The sequence below is a fragment of the Taudactylus pleione genome, unplaced genomic scaffold (genome assembly GCF_031769625.1).
Source record: "Taudactylus pleione unplaced genomic scaffold, aTauple2 ptg000085l, whole genome shotgun sequence".
In the NCBI taxonomy this organism is placed as follows: Eukaryota; Metazoa; Chordata; class Amphibia; order Anura; family Myobatrachidae; genus Taudactylus; species Taudactylus pleione.
In genome coordinates, this window is record NW_028284487.1 from 7,335,758 (window position 1) to 7,355,014 (window position 19,257).

General features: G+C 43.8%; 2 protein-coding genes and 1 pseudogene across 2 annotated transcripts in view; 1 reads left to right on the top strand and 2 right to left on the bottom strand.

Annotated features, from left to right (window-relative positions):
• Window positions 1-220: 220 nt before the first annotated feature.
• Window positions 221-17,568, bottom strand: CFL1 (cofilin 1). The gene is made up of 4 exons (XM_088468353.1): window positions 17,405-17,568; window positions 6,857-7,164; window positions 1,298-1,374; window positions 221-1,183 (listed from the first exon to the last, which is right to left on the bottom strand). The coding sequence occupies exons 1-4, from the start codon at window positions 17,405-17,407 to the stop codon at window positions 1,071-1,073; spliced, it is 501 nt and encodes a 166-aa protein (XP_088324479.1). The 5' UTR covers window positions 17,408-17,568; the 3' UTR covers window positions 221-1,070.
• Window positions 11,262-11,380, bottom strand: LOC148530732 (5S ribosomal RNA; annotated as a pseudogene).
• Window positions 16,877-19,257, top strand: part of MUS81 (MUS81 structure-specific endonuclease subunit) — a 200,623-nt gene continuing 198,242 nt past the window's right edge. The window contains exon 1 of the mRNA XM_088468346.1: window positions 16,877-17,145. The gene's annotated coding sequence lies outside the window, so the exon portion shown is untranslated. The remainder of the gene's footprint in view (window positions 17,146-19,257) is intronic.

The following is a 19,257-nucleotide window of genomic DNA, read 5'->3' on the forward strand; positions in this document are numbered from 1 at the left end:
AGGTGCCAGAGTGAACACACAGGAGCTGTGAATTTATCACAGATCCTGTTTTATTCATCTGAAATTCTGTTTTTGGGCAAATACATAGCATCTAATTGAATTTCCCCAAGGCAATTCAAGTGTTAAAATACTCTTTAATTTGCCTGAAAAATTAATGTGTAATTGAATTCCCCTCTTAATGTTACATTACCTTCACAAAATGCAGATTGATGACATGAAACATTTTTATAGATTTATTAATGTTGGATCTGCCAGTATGACTTCCATATTAGTAACGCAAGACAAAAAGTAGAGACCGCAATGAACAAGGGAATGTAAAGGTGAAAGGCTTCAGTTATCTGTATTTCTACACAATCCCAAAAGACCCTAAATACACAAGTGGCTATGTAAGGTCACAGGAATGTAGAGGGAAATTGGCAAATTATGCTGAAATACAGCCATCCATTTAAAGAATGAAATATGGAATGCTGTGCCAGGGCAAGCAGCTCTGCCCAATATTAAGTTAAATAGTGAAACTCCTAACAAAATGTTAGGTCTGAAAGGGTGACTTGAGTTACCCAATGGAATTCTAAAAACACCATTAGTACTTCTAATCCTGCAAATGCCAGATGTATTGGAAAACAGGAATGTTGCAGAAGTAGTGGTTTTGGGAATGCAAGGGTATAACCCACAAGCAATAGATTAGGTTTGCATTCTTTGCAGTCTAGCTAGAACAGAGGGCAATCATATCTCCAGAGCTAGGATAAGAGTTTATGAGTTTACTAAATACATAAAAAGGTGGGGAGTGTATTAGATGCCAGGTTGCATTTGGCAAAATAACTCAGCTTAGGAGGCAAGTGCAAAATGAAGGGGCAAAAGTTGATGAGAGGAGAGCTGCCCCTAAATATAAAAACCATACTATGGGGACATGTATGCCTGCATGTGGATGGCTTGAAGTAGAAGCCTGCCTGTGGAATGATTCCCTCTTCTAGAGGGCTTTAAGGGTACATGGAGATACTGTTGGGGGATGTAGTTACATGGAAGCCCCTTTAAAGAAGTGGCACAGACAATGGGAGGAGGCAATGAGGTTTTCAAAAGGTCATTCCTTCTACAGAGATGACTGAGTTGCCCCCAAGTTTTTCAGCAAGAGTACTGCGGTCCTTTATGTCACACTTGTTGTTTGCTTGCAATTCATGCTTGATACCTAGAAACAAATAAAAAGATTAACAAAGCAAGTTACCTCAATGGACAGAATCCCCAACCAAGATAGTTTGACACATACGTGCACAGGAATTAGACGTCCTACCCATGTACCTACCTGTGAATTTCTTTTTGATTGCATCTTTAGAACTGGCATATATCATTTTACTTTTCAGTGGAGCATCATCAGGAGCCCTGTGTGGTGGGGGGGGGGGGGGGGAAGAAAAAACAGCAACATTTTTAGTGTGAGATGTTCCTGTCTCATGTAGGACAGTAATACTGAGGGATGCACTAGGAGACTGGTTTATTACTATTATGCATGGTAAATATGTCTTCTGCAAGACATTTTGCTATCAGAATTCAAATAGTTACAATAGTGAAACTATACATGTCCCTATACACAGTTGATAACTTGATCACATAGGTTTGGGCAACAGTTGCCATGGCCATGTAGTTTACTGTACACTTACCACTCAAGTTTGTAACCATTTTAAAAGTATATCAAATGGGTTTAAATATTTAAAGTTTAAGATTTAGTAAAGAACCCAAAGAAAAAATTCCATTAAAAAAAAAAAAAAGCAGACCAAGTCTGTTGCAATAAGTGAGTGATCCCACTCATCAGGTATGCAATAAAAAAACAAACACATCTATAGAACAAATGACACTGCAAACTATTACATGTGAGAAAACTAAACTAAACAAAATCATTGTAGATTTCTGTACCAGGGAAGCGAGGTAAATAACCAACCTTTATAAGGTAGAGCAAGTTCTCAATTGAATGTAGGTTCACTAGCAAGGAAGACAACCCCCCCCCCCCCCACACACACACACACACACACACACATTACTGCAGTCTTAAACTAGGTACACCATTAATTTCAATTAGAAATTATTATGATTTCACTTATGTTCAGCAGTCCTAATATGTGCTGATACATGTGTACACCTGTTGCACAGCTATTATGTAATGTAATCCCAGAACGCCCTGCCAGTTAGAATACCTACTACACCCCATTAGGAGATCTTGTTTTCAGGCAAACTGAAACATAGTTCACATTGCATAGTGTGTACGCTCAATTGTGCAGCATGGCAGGGTATATTGCGTGGTTGTACACCAGATTGTGTGTACAGCCGCCAGATATATGCATCCATTGGGTTGGCTGGTATACATGGCACTCCGATGTGTGCATAGCCTTATGGTGCATACACTGTCAGATTTGCTAGATGAACGATTTAATGAAAGATTTCAGACAGCATTAAAATTAATGAAATAGTCCAAATCTTACTTCAAACAGTTGATGTCAGATAGTTATCAGACATGTGGGAATGTGCATAGTTGGTCGATGCATGCCCAACATGTCAAAGATATGAACAATTTTTACAATCATTGCTGTTCAGATCTTTAACAAAATCTGACCGTGTATGCAGCATAATTTTGAACATTTAATTTGTGATTAAGTGCTACTGAAATCTCTAAAGTTACCAAGTTACTGATGTACCATAGCTCAAACAGGCTGCAGGTTAGTAACATTCCTGTTCACATCTGTGACAGAAAATGTCCTATGTGCACAATTGTAAAGCGCAACGGAATATGCTGCGCTATATAAGAAACTGTTAAATAAATAGTAGCAGAAGATAGTAATTTGTTCACTTTACTGCTACACATTTAAAAACTTCCTTACTATTGAGTTACCTTCAATAGAGCACACATTTCAGTAGAGATCTCACTATTAGGACATTAATACATCAGTCCACATTTACAAAGATTGTCTGCTTGTTTTTATTTACAGTTTATAGAACATAAACTGCAGTACTTTAGAGAATATTTGGTCATTCACTTCAGTCCTAGCCCCAGTGGATTGAATGCATGTTAATACACACTAGATTTATTTCTGTCAGTAGCCAAATAATCCACCACTATATTTTGGAATTGTGGGAGGAAACTCCAGTTAGGGCCAAGGTGAGAATTTAACCCAAATACCTTCGTGCTGTGAGGCAGTAGTAACCATATACCATCCTTGCTGCCCAACAGTTTACAAATAACTCACTTATTTACACTAAGTCATGCTTATTCTGTGGTGTCCTTTATAGTGTTCCATTTTTAATGCATACCTAATAGTTTTAAAGGTGGACCCCTTATATACGACAGCTGATTTAGCCCACCTTTATATTGCATCTTGATTTTGGATTCTTTAGGAGATCTGTTGTAATTACTCATTCTGGAGCACCTCCAGATCAGTTGTCTATAATTTAATATGTATTCTTCGAAATCTTTCTATTCTGATATGAAAAGCTAACTATTTTTTTTATTTACTCAGGTTAATTAAGTGCCATTCACTCATTCATGACAGGCCTACTTTAATTAGGAAGCAGTGTTATAATGCTTATGACAAGTTTCTCTATACACTATGGGCTTCAGCATCTCCCACTTGCCATTTGTTTTGGGACAGAAAGAACTCCCAAAGTACAGATGAGCTTCTATTACAGGCAACAAGATTTACACCAAGAGTGTGTACATTACTCTTGTTCCCATACACTCAGCCTTCACACATACTATGTATTCCGAAACTTCAGAATGCTCCACTTGACTCGCTCCTCTTCAATACTCAGGTCTCCTGTTTCATCCACCCTCCCCTCTGCCAGTACCAGGGAACATCCACTATTAGTGGTATATGGACCAGAAGAATACATACAAATTACCGCTGGACTTCAAATCCCAACAGTGGCAGGCTGACACAGCTAAAAATACAGATAGTCTCCAGGTAAGTATGAACTAACCTAACCCTTCTTAAGGGGTGCCTAACCTTCCCCCAGTGCCTAAACCTAACCCCCCTTCCCTGCTGCCTAAACCCAAGTCCTCTGGGGAGGTACCCAACCCTAAATCCCTCTGGGGGTGCCCAACCCTAACCCTCCCCCTAGCCTAACCCTCCCCCCATGCGGCTGTCTGCAGCAGCGCCCAGCATCACTTCGATCGGGATGCCAGGAGCCGGTTTCCCGGCGTTGGTAAAATGACCAGCGTCTACATCTAGACACTGGTCATTTCACCCTCGCCTGGATATGACAGTCGGGAAGCCGGCTGTCAGTATGTCAGCCGGCTTCCCGATTGTATACTGGACCAGACTACTCCTTATTTAAAATGTAGCCATTAATGGCAGCATAAACACTGTCTTGAATGTCCCCAGCATACATGAACAGAAGTCCAAAAGGAAGTCCACAACCTATTGTTACAGCAGTGGTTTAATCTAGAAACATCTATAAAAATTTACATTTCCACGTTATGTACTACAAAACTGAAGCAGACACCACTTGAACATTTAGGAACTTGCATTTTAGCCAGATAAACTAGCCTGCAAAAGGCTGTAGCTAACATGATACAGAATACACTGCTCCTTCCTCTGATGGGCTGTGTGACCTTGTATTGTGCAGGAGGGAAAGTGGTGCAGAAACAAGCTCATGAAGCAGAATGTCAGAACATGCTTAAAGCCGGAAGCTTACTGCTGCATTTGTAATTCATATATTTAGGCACAGAAAAAGACAAATCAAAGGTGACATACATACACATACAGCAGTAGTTGGGCAAAATAGAGGTTTTTAGCATAAAAATGGTCAAGGTTATGGGCCTACCCACCATATCCAGGTAACCTCTAGGGTAGGTCCCTAACATACTAGGGTTCAAATCCAGATTGCAGGACACCCTCAAACCAGCCCAGTCATCATTCTAATGAGAAAGGTGAAGTATGAAGTTAGGTAAGAGCAGCTACAACTGCATATATAGCAGGGCTCAACAAATCCCAGGGGCTAGGTCGCCATGGCTACCAGATTTTGCAGTGAGGGAGGAAGCAGATCCTCATCAGCTCTGGCAGAGATTTGTGCCTATAGTATTACGGTGTTCAGATCATGCACAGGAGTGCATGTGCAGAGTGTCAGCTGTGGTGACTGCTATCCCTCTGTCTGTCCCGGCCTGCAATGACAACTCCTCTCCATCCTGGCCTGCTCTGATCCCTGTCTGTCCCAGTCTATGCTGATCCTCCTGTACGTCCCAACTGTCTACTGTCTCGTATCTCCAGCTGCATAGAGCTCTCCGGTAGTCGGGTCCATGTGTGGCCAGGTATTGGAGTGGCTTCAGAGGGATAGCGATGTGACCACAAGGGGAGGGGGGGGGGTTGTTGTACTTTCTGGCACCATTATTTTATGTGAAATGTGGTCTGTTATTACTGGAGGGTAGGGGTAGAACAGGGGAGCTGTGAGTGGGTCTCCATTCAACTGACCATTTTGTGGACTAGTATAGTGTGTATAACAGTTGCATAACAGAGCTGTGCTCCTCACTCCGGTAATTTATTTGGGGGGACGGTGGTCTATCTCCTACACTTTCATTCTGGCTCTTCGATTTTAGACAAATTTGTTAAGCCCTGATATATAGGATAAGTGAAAATACAAAAAAATTAACAGTAAAGTGTTAAAATGTGCAAAAAATTAAAGTGTGTTCTAATGCAATGCCCTAAAGCAGACCAACCAAAGCAATCCAGGGTTCCCACGCCCAAAAAAAAATCAACCCAAAGTTGCACTACATTGAGTCTCCCATATCCAAAATATGGAATTTTGCCATGAGACATAATGAAACCTTTGATTTTTGATGGTTCAATGTACACAAACTTTGTCTAAGGTACAATTTATTAAAAAATATTGTATAAAATTACCTTCAGGCTATGTGTATATGAAACAAATTTCATTTCTGTACACAAACTTGGTTTGAACCAGAAAATTGAGTATATTGTATAAAATTACCTGCAGGCTGTGTGTATATAACATGCATTCTGTGTATATTTGGGTCCTATTAAAGATATTTCTTTATGGTATGAAATTCTTCCAAAATACAGAATATTCCATTATCCAAAATACCCCTGGTCCCAAGCATTTTGGATATGAAAGACTCAACCTGTATATAATTTGTAGGACTAACCTAAAATTGTGCATTAACACCAGACACCATGCTTTAAACCATTAAGGGAGGGGTGCTAGTCCAGGTTGAAGGCATCTCATGATGTGCAAAGCAGCACACTAAATGGTGTATAGGGTCCCAGACTGCACACCCTGAAAGAGATAGATATCTATATCCACACTATGCAAAATAATTTGGAAATAGAGGTTTTTTTGCATAAGCATGGCCAAGGTTATGGGCCTACCCACCATATCATTTATTTAGCAAGGAAGTCTACAGCAAGGAAGTCTACAGCTCCACAAGTATTTTGCAAACAGGGCTGTATGTGCTGCCTCACTAGTTACATCACCCATTATTCCTAAAATCACAAGTTTGCAACTGCATTGTCATTCAGATTGTACTGCTCCCAATTCTAGCCAAACTAGGTAAATAAGATCCAAAGCATTGTCTCCAGACACCATCCATTCTAAATGCAGTAGTTAAAGTGAGCAAGTCGTTGGATTAAATATGAAGACAAGGTATTTCTTTAGATTACCAAATTGTGAGCATCTTGTACTTTCACTTCTGCAATAGTTCTGAAAGAATATTCAATTAGTTCTATAGACATGCTTAGCCTATATGATTAAAATGGTTACAGAAAGCACTGCACCAAAGGCTAGTATCCATTGCCAATGCCATTGGGTTTAATATGTACTGTTCTTAATCAAATACTCCTTCCCTGCATTCATAACATCTCACCAGAAGACAAAGACCAGGTCCTCTTTCTTACTCTCCTTTGTTTCATAGCTGCAGTCATAAAGAGCGTAACGGCAGTCGAACTGGGGTAGCGATTCCACAAAGTGCTTGTAGGGGTCAGTAATAGTGTCACCAACATCTCCCACCAAGATCGATTTTCCTTCTTCTTGAATTATTGTTTTATTGTCACTGCTCATACAAAATGTGACACACTTATAGCGCTTCTTAGCGTCCTCTGGAGTACAGTGCTTTCGCACCTTCATCTCATTGAAGATTTTAAGGACCCCATCAGAAACTGCTACACCTGAAGCCTGGAATACAGAACAAATGTCAACATGAAGCAGGGAAGGTAACAAGTTTAAATTGTCCAATAGTGAATGTACTTTTAAAAAAAGGCCCAAGCTTCTTATTTTACACTGAAAAAAAAAATCAACCAGTTACACTGACCAGTTAAAATGAAACAAAAAACAACTAAGGTTTCAAAAGGTGTAACATTCAATATATTCATATCTTATTTAATTTCAACTGCAAGACAAAAAGTAGAGGCTGCTCATTTAAAAAAAAATAAAAAATTAAGCAGATACATTCAACTCCCTGTACAATCATACAACCATTCCTAATGGTAGTGGTTGCAGGGCTGCAAATTAACTCGCCTGTGCATATTAAAGAAATCCACAACACTTGGACTGTTGGCATTAATAGAGTATTCCTGCATTATGGGATACATCTTATTAACATTCAGAATGTTGACAAGCAATAAGGACCCCGGAATGCGAGACAGACATTGCTACTCCACAAATTTCAGACACCACAAGTAAAACTCACGTTCCCAGTTGTACTGGCAGCACATGGACACGCTGCATAAAGCATTCAACGTGTCCATCTCTATAACCCCCTCGCACTTATGAATCACATATGAAAAACATCCGTCCGGCATCACATATGAAAAAAATTCCTCAGCCCCCCCCCCCCCCCCCCCCCCTCATAATCTGAAGGATTTGGTCCTACTAGAGATTCAGCATCAGATTTAGTGTATCCTGCTTCAAGCAATGCCATAAACAGGTTTTAAAGTTGAAAATCCTCTCACATTTGGCTGTGCTTGCAGGTATCAGTCCAATAAATGCAGCAAATACTGCAAAAGATGGGATTTTGGTACTTACCGGTAAATCCTTTTCTCAGATTCCACAGGGGACATAGGAGGTGCTTACGCTGGGGTATAGAGGCGTGGATAGCTGGAGCTGGCACTATTTAATTCAAAAGTGTGAAGCTCCTCCCCCTCTATTCCCCACCAGCCCTCAGTTTAGAAAATGTAGACCGAGAGGAGATGGAGAATAGGAGTGAAAATGAGAAATATCACACAAAACCATACAACATACGGAACTAACAGGCAGGCGAAGAGCGCTGAGGTGGGCGTCCAGTGTCCCCTTGGAATCAGAGAAAAGGATTTACCGGTAAGTACCAAAATCCCATTTTCTCTCATCCACTAGGGGATACTGGAGGTGCTTACGCTGGGGATGTCCCAAAGTTTTCCATACGGGCGGGAGCGCTCTGAGGAAACCCGCAGAACAAGGTGGCCAAAACTTGGATGCTGAAGCCGCAAACTTATCAAATCTGTAAAACTTCAAACGCGTGAACAGAAGACCAAGTGGTCTCAACACAATTACAAGGTGGAGGCACCTCTACTAGCCGCCCGTGACGCACCCACAGAACGTGTGGAAGGAGCCAAAAAAAAACAAGGAGGCCAACTCATTGTTGACATAAGCCTGACGGATAGTCCGTATAAACCAACGAGCAAACGTCTGTTTTGGAAGCTGGCCAAGCCCTCCGAACAGCATTAGAGGACAGAAAGAGCCTCCGGTCTGCGGAGGGACGCCGTCCAAGAAACAAATGTGAAAAACTCGAACCACCACCAGGGTAGAAGGAACACCTGAATACTCTACGAAAGATGGCACCACAATAGGTTGTTTTATGTGGAAAGCCGACACCTTAGGAAGGAAAGCGGCTACTGTCCTGAGTTCCGCCCCACCCTCACGAAACACAAGGTAAGGAAGCTTATAGGACAGAACCCCCAATTCAAAGGCTGTGAGCCGAAGCCCAAAGTGAGGAGTACAGTCTTCCAAGACAAAAACTTAATATCAACCTCCAAGGGTTCAAACATGGAAGACTGAAAAGACCAGAGTACCAAGATCAAATAAGAGGGTGCTATTGGAGGCACAAAAGGAGGCTGCACACGCAAGACCCCCTGAAGGAACATCTGCACACAGGAATGAGAGCCAATTTTCCTTGAAAGAAAATGGAAAGAGCAGAAACCTGCCCTTTTAGAGTTCCAAGGTGAAGGCCAGAATCTAATCCCGTCTGAAGAAACAAAAAACAGGGATTATTGATAAGTCCTAGACAGAAGGCCCCGACCGGAACACCATGAAATACAAGATCACCAGATGCTATGATAATGTGCAGCCGAAACACCAGTCGATTCGAATTATAGTGCCTCGAAGGCAGCTATCATCTTCCCCAAAAGACGCCAAGAAGCATGGACACCTTCTTTGGTCTGAGAATGAACTGAACTAGCAACCAGATATCCCGGGCTCTGTCTTCCGGAAGGAAAATACTCTGCCGTATCCAGAATTATCCCCAGAAACAGAAGTCTCTGGGATGGAATGAGATTTGTCCAACCATGCTGTGATGAGTATGATATAGTAAGTCAGTAAGGTGTGGTCCAAGAGAAGGAATTCTGATGGAGCTTTAATAGGTCATCCAAACAAGGAATTATGTTCAGTCCTAATGACCAAAGATGAGCAATCATAACTGACATAATTTTGGTGAAAATGCGTGGAACAGAGGATAATCCGAATGGCAAGGCGCGAAACTGATAGTGATTTGCAATATGGCAAAGCGCAGGAAGGCCCAATGCGGTTCCCAAATTGCAACATGAAGATAGGAATCTTTGATATCCAGGGATATCAGGAACTCTGTTGGTTCTAAGCTTGCCATGACAGACTGAAGAGACTCCATTTTAAAACGATACATCTTCAGGTACCGGTTTAAGGACTTGAAGTTAAAGATGGGTCTGACCGAACCATCCGGTTTGGGCACTACAAAGGTTTGAGTAAAACCCCATCTTGACTCACTGGAACTGGAACTATCACAGCCGATACTATTAGAGACTGGCTAGTCTCTTGTAGAACCTTCCATAGGTATTTGCAGACTCGTAGTGACGAACTGAGCTGGAGGGGAGAATTCAAAGTTTATTTGGTACCTCAGGGAAAGCAGTTTGCGAATCCATGGGTCTGAAGAGGTTTGGTTTCAAACTTGTTGAAAATTCTATAAGCGAGCTCCTACCGCAGGAGACCCCAGGTGGGACAGAAGACAGTCATGTCACCTGTTGCTCAGCTGGCATCGGTTCCCATCTATGTGCAACTGTATGTAGTAGACCTCTACCACCCCTTGTCTGAGTGGGAGCACCTCGGGATCTACCACGAAAGGTCTGTGGTGCACTAAAGGACTGAAACGAACGTCCTCTGTAAGTTCACCTGGGAACCAGAGCAGTTGAGGGGAGGAAGGAACACTTACCCCCCCAGTGGCCCAAGTTATCCATCTAATGCCAGCCCAAAAAGCATGTCACCAGTGAATGGTAAATCCTTGCATTCTGCGTTGGCCTGCCAAGAACGCAACCAGGTAACGTCGGCCTGCCAAGACTCTGCGGCCAGAAATAGCATAAGCGAATATTGAACTGACTGATCTACTTTGATGCTTCTCCTAGATAAACTGCAGACTCACGGATGTGTTCTGCTAGTAGATCCAAACCCGAAATGAACTGATCAGTCCAGCAAACCACAGCCTGGTTAACCCAGGTGGTAATAAGCATAGGTCTAAACTGAGCCCCTGCTGCAGTATAAATACACCTTAGCTTTGACTCCAACTTATGATCAGAAGGGTCCTTCAGCAATGTAACCCCCCCATACTGAAGCGTAGCCATTTTTGAGAGACAGGAAACAGACGCATCAACAGGGTAGGGGGGCTTCCCACTTTTCCATCATAGATGACGGAAAATAGCTGGACGGGAACCGACGAGGCATTTTGGAACCTCTTAGCCTGATGTTTCCAGGCCACTGAAAACTGCTGTTGAAGTTGTTTTGAGAACAGGAAAACTGATGACCTTTTTGGTGGTTCAGTGAATAACTCACTCCTGGGAAGCAGGAACAATATCCTCAGGTACATTAAGGACCCGCCTGCCGCCAGAATTAGAGGATCCTAAGTTTTGACCGACATTCAAAACTTTCTGTAATTCACCTTCCTCGGTATCCTCATGTGCGAGGAGTACCTCTTACGAATCCTCTGATAGGACGACGGTTAGAAGGACACTTCTGAGTAGGAAGTGAAGGGAATAGTAGCAGTGGTACCCATTTTAAGTCTACAGCACCTGGTATCCCCAGACAGTCTCCCATCCAAGTACTAACCAGACCTGACCCTGCTTAGCTTCCAAGATCAGACGAGATCGGGCATGTTCAGGGTGGTGTGGCCATAGGCTAAACTGTGCCAGGCTGCCTAGAGACTTGGTTAACCCTGAAACCCAGGAGGGATGAGACTTACGAGCCTCCTTAATTCTGTCATAACACCTACCATGTCAGCAGCCCATGGAGGGGTGGGTGAGTTAGTAATGTCCATAACTAAACAAGCATCACCTAACGTGGAGCCCATAAAATGTGGCTTGGGTCTGTTTGTTGCTACACTTTTGAACAAACGTCTTTTGAGAAGCCTTAGACATTTATACATCACCCACAGACAGTGCAGAAATAAGGAGACAGTATACTTGTACAGATGCAGACAGTATACGGAGACAGAAGGCTGATTAAGAGAGAAGACCCTCTCACATAGCAATAAATTCACTGCTCTTTACTAAATGCACCCCAGTAGCACTCACAGCACTCTATGTGAAGGATCCTGTAGTCTAGGGATGCCTGGAGCAAGAGAATCCACATATGCTGCACACCTCCTGAATCAGGGAGAGATGCAGTTATTCATTGAAGAAAACAGCAGGCACGCTGTTTTACACAGCTGTCTGCCGCGTGTAGAGGAGAGAGAGCGCGCATGCTGGCTAGGCTCCCCCCCTTCTACATGCCGTAAGGGCTCCCATTATGGCTGCTATTAGCGGCATTACCTTCCCCCTCCGCGCTACACTGTCGGGCATAAGCGGGGAATGCTAGAGCCGGGAGCTGCGCTGAAGCGCTATTCTAATAACAGACAGCTTATTAAGCCGTGTCAGCGCCGGACGTGTAGGGGGCCGGGGAATGCGCAGCTGTTACTCACTGCGTGTCCCTGAAGTCTCTCTTCATGCAGCAAAGCCTTCTCTTTAGCTTCATGCTGTGTGAAGGCTTGCTGGGGCGATAAGGAGCTGTCAGGTGCTTTTAGAACAAGCCCTGTGCACTCCTTCCTGATTTTTATTTTCATATTAAAAAACCAGGGCGTGCAGTACCCAGACCCCACCTTTGATATAGGTGGCGAAGGGTACCTGTAGTGTAAAAGATGCATAAAAAATAAATAAATAAAATTAAATGCATTGCTGAGCACAGCCTGTAGTGACCAGCTCCTAGGGCACATTTTCTAAACTGAGGGCTGGTGGGGAATAGAGGGGGAGGAGCTTCACACTTTTGAATTAATTAGTGCCAGCTCCAGCTATCCACGCCTCTATACCCCAGCGTAAGCACCTCCAGTGTCCCCTAGTGGATGAAAGAAATGGGAAAAGATTTAGGGCCATATTCAATTAGGAGTGAAAGGTGTTGCCAGACTGCCATCATCGTCAAGTATCCAATTCCAAATCAGAGAAACCAGAACCCGACGAAAATTAAATTAGCGGAAAAAAAAAAAAAAAAAAAATCATTTTTGGGGAAATCAGCCTAATGCCCCCCAAAAATTGCACCGATGTGGGGGATTACTATGGATACCCCCGATTAGCCCTGCTGAAGGTATTTGGGGTCTTAAAATAGTCTCAATAGGTGCAGTTTAGAGTCTTTGAAAAAGTGATGAACAGCATTTAAAGTTTTTTTGATTTTTTTAAATTAGTCCCAGCAAATTTGGGGTATTTGAAAATGGGTGCAAGCATATTTTAAAGTGGCTAATTTGAGCCTTCAAAAAAAAAAAAAAAAAAAAAAAGTGAAAAATCCACCTGCAATTAAAAAAAAAACAAATAAAAAAAACGAACACCTGCTGCATACTTGGAGAGCCCCTTGAGTCTTTCGCTAGTTTAGAAGTTTGTCCCTCAACTTTTTTTTGCCCCCAAAATTATCCTGTGGTACTTTTAATTTTTACAGTATACCTTTGGGGGACTGTCCAAGGGAGTGCAGGTTGGTTTTTGGAGGTTTGTACCCCAAAACCCCAATTCTGCACTTTTTTCCGACACCTATCCATAGGTGATACTTTATCGCTGGGTTCAAACCACTGACTTTCCGCACCGGTGAAAAGTCGGAAGAATTGAATATGGGGGGGGGATAAGTCCAGTTTGGCGAAGACAATGTCATCGGCAAAAAAAGTATCGCTATAATGGCTTTTCACTGGCAAGTGATTATGGCCCTTGATCTCCATTGATGAAAATGTTGTGTTGAATCTAGATTTTTGTAGGACTCTAAAGCAAACAAATGATACTGTCCAATTACTTTTTGGACAGCCAGCACCACTTGCTAGCTGGAAACAGATGGCTCTTGCAGGATATGCAGAATGGCCAGCATGAAACAACTCGGCCACTGAATGCAGGCAGTTCAGTGGCAAGTGGAGACTACTTAGAGTTAAACAGCACTGATCCTTTTATACTGGGGTAGGGTTCTTCACTGCCTGACCTGCACCGAAACACAGCCAATAAGTTGTGCCGCACTGACATTTCTATACGAAACTTACAGTGCAACTTTCAGCCTAGTCAGTGCTGGGCAGCAGGGGAACTTTGACAGGCAAGCTGCACAAGAAAAAGCACGAGAACACCAAGAGAATCCTAATTGGGAATACACATTTTGGCTAGTTTTGAAAGAGCCAAAGAGATTGAGAGTCTTGCTGTAGCCCAGTGGTGTCAAACTCAGGCCATCTAGCTGCAGTGGAACTACATATACCAGCATGCCCTGCCAGTTTTAGCATGCCCCAAGAGCAAAATTGTGGCAGTGTATGCTGGGATGTGTAGTTCCACTACAGCTGGATGGCCTGAGTTTGGCACCACTGTTGTAGCCTAACTGAGAAGAGCATTATGTTTCACAGCCTTATACTAACCTGCTTCACATGCTGATCACTGATGCTCCCCCATCTTGTCAACAGCTCAATCTGCAGTTCTATGCAGTTGACTGGATATTGTATAATTTTGCATTGTGTAGTTATTGAAGGGTAGTCAAACGCACATGTCACTTTCCAAGTGAAGTGCTAAGGACCATTTGTGGCACTTTAAAAAGACATTTTATGAAATGTAATAAATGCCAAGTAGCTAAACCCATTGGTTCACACTAGACAACCTGAGTAGGATAACAGGCCAGAGTGCCATTGGAAACTGATATTAGCAACCATGTTCCCAATAAAGAGGCCTTCTCCAGCATGCTTATTTACAATTCCCACTACACGTTCCCGAACCAACCATAAAGGTTCCAATGTTCAGAAATTGAAGATTGATAAGTCTAAAAGGCAACAGTTCCACCAAGCACTCACTTTACTAAAGTAAAGGCTTCCATTTTATTTTATCTTGACAAGCATGTTGTGTATAGTCCCATTTACACAACAGAAGTCAGACAGCCAAGTTAAATCAATTCCTGAGTATATATACACACACTACAGGTTAAGCTGCACTTTAATCAATTGCAGTTCAGTGAAGTAGAAGGGGAAAAGTGCAAACACTTGGGACAATCTCCACTGATACTAAAGCATTTCTGCAAGAGCAGTTTTCTTGAAAGTGATAAAAGTGATAGAGTATTAAAAGTGCAGACTGACAGCATTTGTTATCAGGCCATATGCAAATGAGCACACAGGTGTTCAAACACTAGCCAAACATTTTAGTATACAGCTTTAAAACTGCTATAGGGTGGTTTTAGGCCAACAAGCAGCTTCTGATCAGTAATCAGATTCAATGCCTTAAGGCCCCCATACATCAGAGGTGGATTGCAGCAATTGTGCAATTTGCAATCGATTGTGTATAAAAATCTGCAATGTATGGGCTTCGCAGATTGCAACCAAAGTGATTGGAATTGTTTAATCAGATTGTCCAACATGTTGGATTTCACAGATGGATTGGGGCTGTAGATTACTAGTGTATGGACATGATCAGCAGATTTGCAGACCGTTTCTAGCAAAATGATGGGCCTTTCAAGATTGCCAGATCTGTGCTTGCTTCAATCGATCTGCAAATCGATGAAAAAGATCTGTAGTGTATGGGCGCAGATTGCTTGATTGGGAAATCCTAAGATCGGGCAATAAATCTCCAAATTGTTCAATTGTGGTTTTCAGATTGCTGATGTATGGGGGCCTATACACAAGTTCACATGAACCCATCTTTCAGCCAGTGTGAAACATCACACCAGGAGATTTAGATTCATGAAGCAGCTCACAGGGCAGGAAAATACCAAGAGATCAGCTTTAAGCTTTACCATTTGGTTACCAGAGATGGAACCTAAACATGTCCAGTGTGTACAGGGCAACTTGCAGTTTAAATATTTAAACTTTGAGGTTCTCTTTTTTCACACTTTCAAAACATCAGGATACAACTATTAAGATACAAACATTAGGCAGTAGAACATAAGTGTCATGTAGCACAAAAATGCACCCAAGTGTTATAGAATTACACAAAGTTTTGAGGCCCCTACACAAATATCTAGAATGATTTTGCAGATTCCAATGTATTGGAACAAATCATTTCAGTATGTACATGCTGTAGACATGCTCTCAGGGGTCATCACTCATCCTCAGATCTTTTGTGCATGCAAAAAAATCTGATGTAGCCAGTGATGCCAAGCGGCCTAATGCAGCAAGGACCCCCACTACCCACCGGTCAGCACCCTGCTCACGAGATGCTGGGTACACATCTAACGTGTACCCAGCTTTATATCAAACAAATTTTAGGGCTTTATTTAAGTAGCAGTGAGTGAGGACATACACTGAACTTTCAATACAATGGATCTAGATACCTCCACTGCGCAAACCTCTAACAGCACCCTTCAACAGGTCCCTGGGTGTCACCCAACACCCCAAAACACAATATTTATAACTTAAAAATGGAACCCTCCGAGTTCCATTTTTAAGTTAGAAATACACTGAACTTTGATTGCTCCCAACTTGTGTAATTTTTGTTTGCAGACTCATTGGGCTGCATACAGATAAAAAACCATGTGTGGGGCAAGGTTGAGATACGAGGTAGCTTTTCATGCATTCATACAGTTGTGCCTAGATCCCCTTCAGTTATAGGACCTGGATGTGACATCAAGTGAGGATGGAAGTGCAGTTCTATGTCCTGAAAGAGCTATTTGTTGTATTTTGTCTCAAGTGTACTATCTAGCTACCAACAGTAGAAATTTGTACACTCGCCACGGGTTACTATTCCCAATAGATATCCATGTGGATAGAAAAAGGAGGGTCCTCTATGAGATCTAACTGCAGCTATTTTCACACCAACTCCCCCAATCCCAGCTAAATCAATTGTGTTATAGCTCTAATGGTTAGCAGGCCACAGTCACCAACTACCCTATTTAGCAACAATATCCTACTAGATAGCAGACATCTTGTGGCAGAGGATCTCAATGCTGACCCTCAAGCACCCCTCCAACAGGGGCATGTTTTTGGCACTCTATAAAATGGTGTGAAAGTGAGTTTTGGACCACTACCTATCCCACAGGCATTTTTTCGGGGGGTGGGAGATGTACTTGGTGCTCCGTCCTGTGGCAGAGCCGCCGCTGACAGACGGCGGAGTAATACGCGCAGTAGTAGCAGCAGCCCGGGTACAGGGGGCGACAGGAGAGCCGGGCACGCGCACCACCCAGGGCGGGAGAGGCGCACGGGAGCGCGCATGTGACGCACAAGCCGCCCGGCACCGGGTCACCCGGCTGACAGCCATGCGCCATCCATGAATGTACAAGGAACCAACATATGAATAGCTTCGTCGCACGTCAGCCCGTCGCTGGTCACATACCGCTGAATGGGGGCGGGGAGATGCGCTGACTGAGACGCCAAAGTGGCACCCGGCAGCAGCCGCCACACGCTCCGTTCCCGCCCTTTTACCGCCGACCAACAGGGAAGGCATACAGGAGGCGATTGCACACGGCCGCCAGGAGCAGATACCGGTAAGTGCCCCCCCACACACCCCCGTTATTCATACACTCGTGTCTAAGCCCAACAGACCGCTAGCCCAGGACACTGCGGGTGTCGGGGAGGCCGGTGACGCGCACTCAACCCCCGGTATTGCCAATGTATAGGAGAGCAGCGACAGATTGACAGGGGCGCAGAAAATGGCGGCAGAAGGGAGCGGCCCTGGCTGCTTCCCCTGGGCGTAAACCCGCAGCGCTGCGCCGAGGACTCCCAGCATCAAGCGGCTGTACTCACCATTCTTAGGCGAGATAGAGGCGGCTAGACGAGGCGTAGAGTGCGGATTAAGGAGAAGGCAGCTGAGCCGGGGAGTTGGCGAGATGAAAGGAAGAGGCCGTGCAGCCGCCTGACAGACTCGCACCGAAATGAAGCCTCCCCTTCTCCTCCTTCCGCTGTCTTTAAGCGCCTCACAATGGGGAGGGAGGGGCTGACTTCCGGTCCGGGCTGCCGGGAGTTGTAGTCGCTGTCTGTAGTGGTGGGCGGGGCTTCTCTCCCGTATCTACGCGGACTGACCTATCAGTGTGCTTTGCAGAGGACATGTCAAACAATGGGCGGGGCTAGATGTGCCAGACAGTGTCAGTGGTGATGGAGGAAAGGAAATGGCTGTATGTGACACTTATTACACACCATATCCACTGACACTGAGCATCGCAACGAGCCAGAGTCCCATGCCTGTGTGACACATAGTAAGTGTAGGTACCTTATATTCAGTGGCTCTTAGATCAGTGGTGCCTTATTTAAAGGGTAACTTTAAGGAAAACACATTTGTGTGTGTATATATATATATATATATATATATATATATATATATATATATCATCCTGGTATCTGGAAGTATGGAAGGAAACACCACTTCAGTGAAAAAAAAATAATAATAATTTTTTGGCTGAAGTGTTGAGTGCTTCCTTCCATACTTCCAGATACCAGGATGATATAATAAGGATCATGTACTGATCTTGGTAGTGGTATTCAATTGTTATAGCGCGCCCCATCTCCCGTCTAAAGTGACAGGAGACCATGGGGCGCTATTCAATTGTTGCAGTTTTTCACGCTGATCGCGTCCAAAGTGGTCGGGTTTAGCCACGTAAAACAGCTACCCCAGACCAAAGTGCTGTGCGCGATTGCAAAAAGTGATGTTTAGGTGCCCAAACGTCACTTTTCGACCATTTCAGCTCGCACCTCCCTGTGGCTGCGAGCTGAAATGGTGCGCCAGCAGCTGATCAGGGCCCGACAGGAGAAACAATTGAATAGCTCCTGTCGGGTGCAACAATTGAATACTGCCTTTTGGATGGAGATGTGAGTGCAGGACCTTTGTAGATATATATATATATATATATATATATATATATGTAATTCAGAGTCAGACTTCGGTACTCCAGTGCTGATGATATGGAGACTTGCTCTGGTGCCCTCCCCAGGGGTCAGCGCCCCATAATGTAAACAAATATAGAGACTATGCGATCCCATACAATAAATACCCCTGGTATAGGGTCGTTTGATTTGCTAAAGTCTCTGAGTGCCGCCTATTCTCTATATTTGTTTATATATATATATATATATATAGTGTTCACTCTAGCTCCGGCGGCAGGCAGGGCGCCGGAGCTAGAGAGGGCAACCTTGTGCGCGCGCCCAAAAAGGGGGCGTGGTCATGCAAAGGAGGCGTGTCTATAAGACACGTCCCCTTTTCGTCATACTTGGGGGCGTGCCCGGCGCTTACGGACATGCCGGGCAGCTCCCAAGCGCTGCCGAAAGGGAGAATAGATGCCGGGCGCATGCGGCCGGCGTCTATTCTCCGGCGGTGACCGGGTCACCGCATGTTTGTCCACCCGCGGGTCACTGCGTCCCGCGGGTGAGAACGGCACCCGCAGGCTGTGAGGGCAGGGCGCTTTTTGCCCTCCACCTGGAGGGCAGGGTGCTTTTTGCCCTCCAGAAGGAGGGCAGGGCGCCGCGCCCCGCTAAAACAGCCTAGCGGGAACACTATATATATATATATATATATATATATATATATATATAAAATATATATAACAATAAAGCCCATTGAGTTCAATGCAGTGTGTGTGATATTACTCCAAGAGTAGAACTGAGCA

Coding starts and splice junctions, on each gene's coding strand:
- CFL1 (XM_088468353.1), bottom strand. Junction 1,375..6,856: donor GACCTGGTCTTTGTCTTCTG/GTGAGATGTTAT, acceptor CCCACCACACAG/GGCTCCTGATGATGCTCCAC. Junction 1,184..1,297: donor AATCAAAAAGAAATTCACAG/GTAGGTACATGG, acceptor ATTTGTTTCTAG/GTATCAAGCATGAATTGCAA.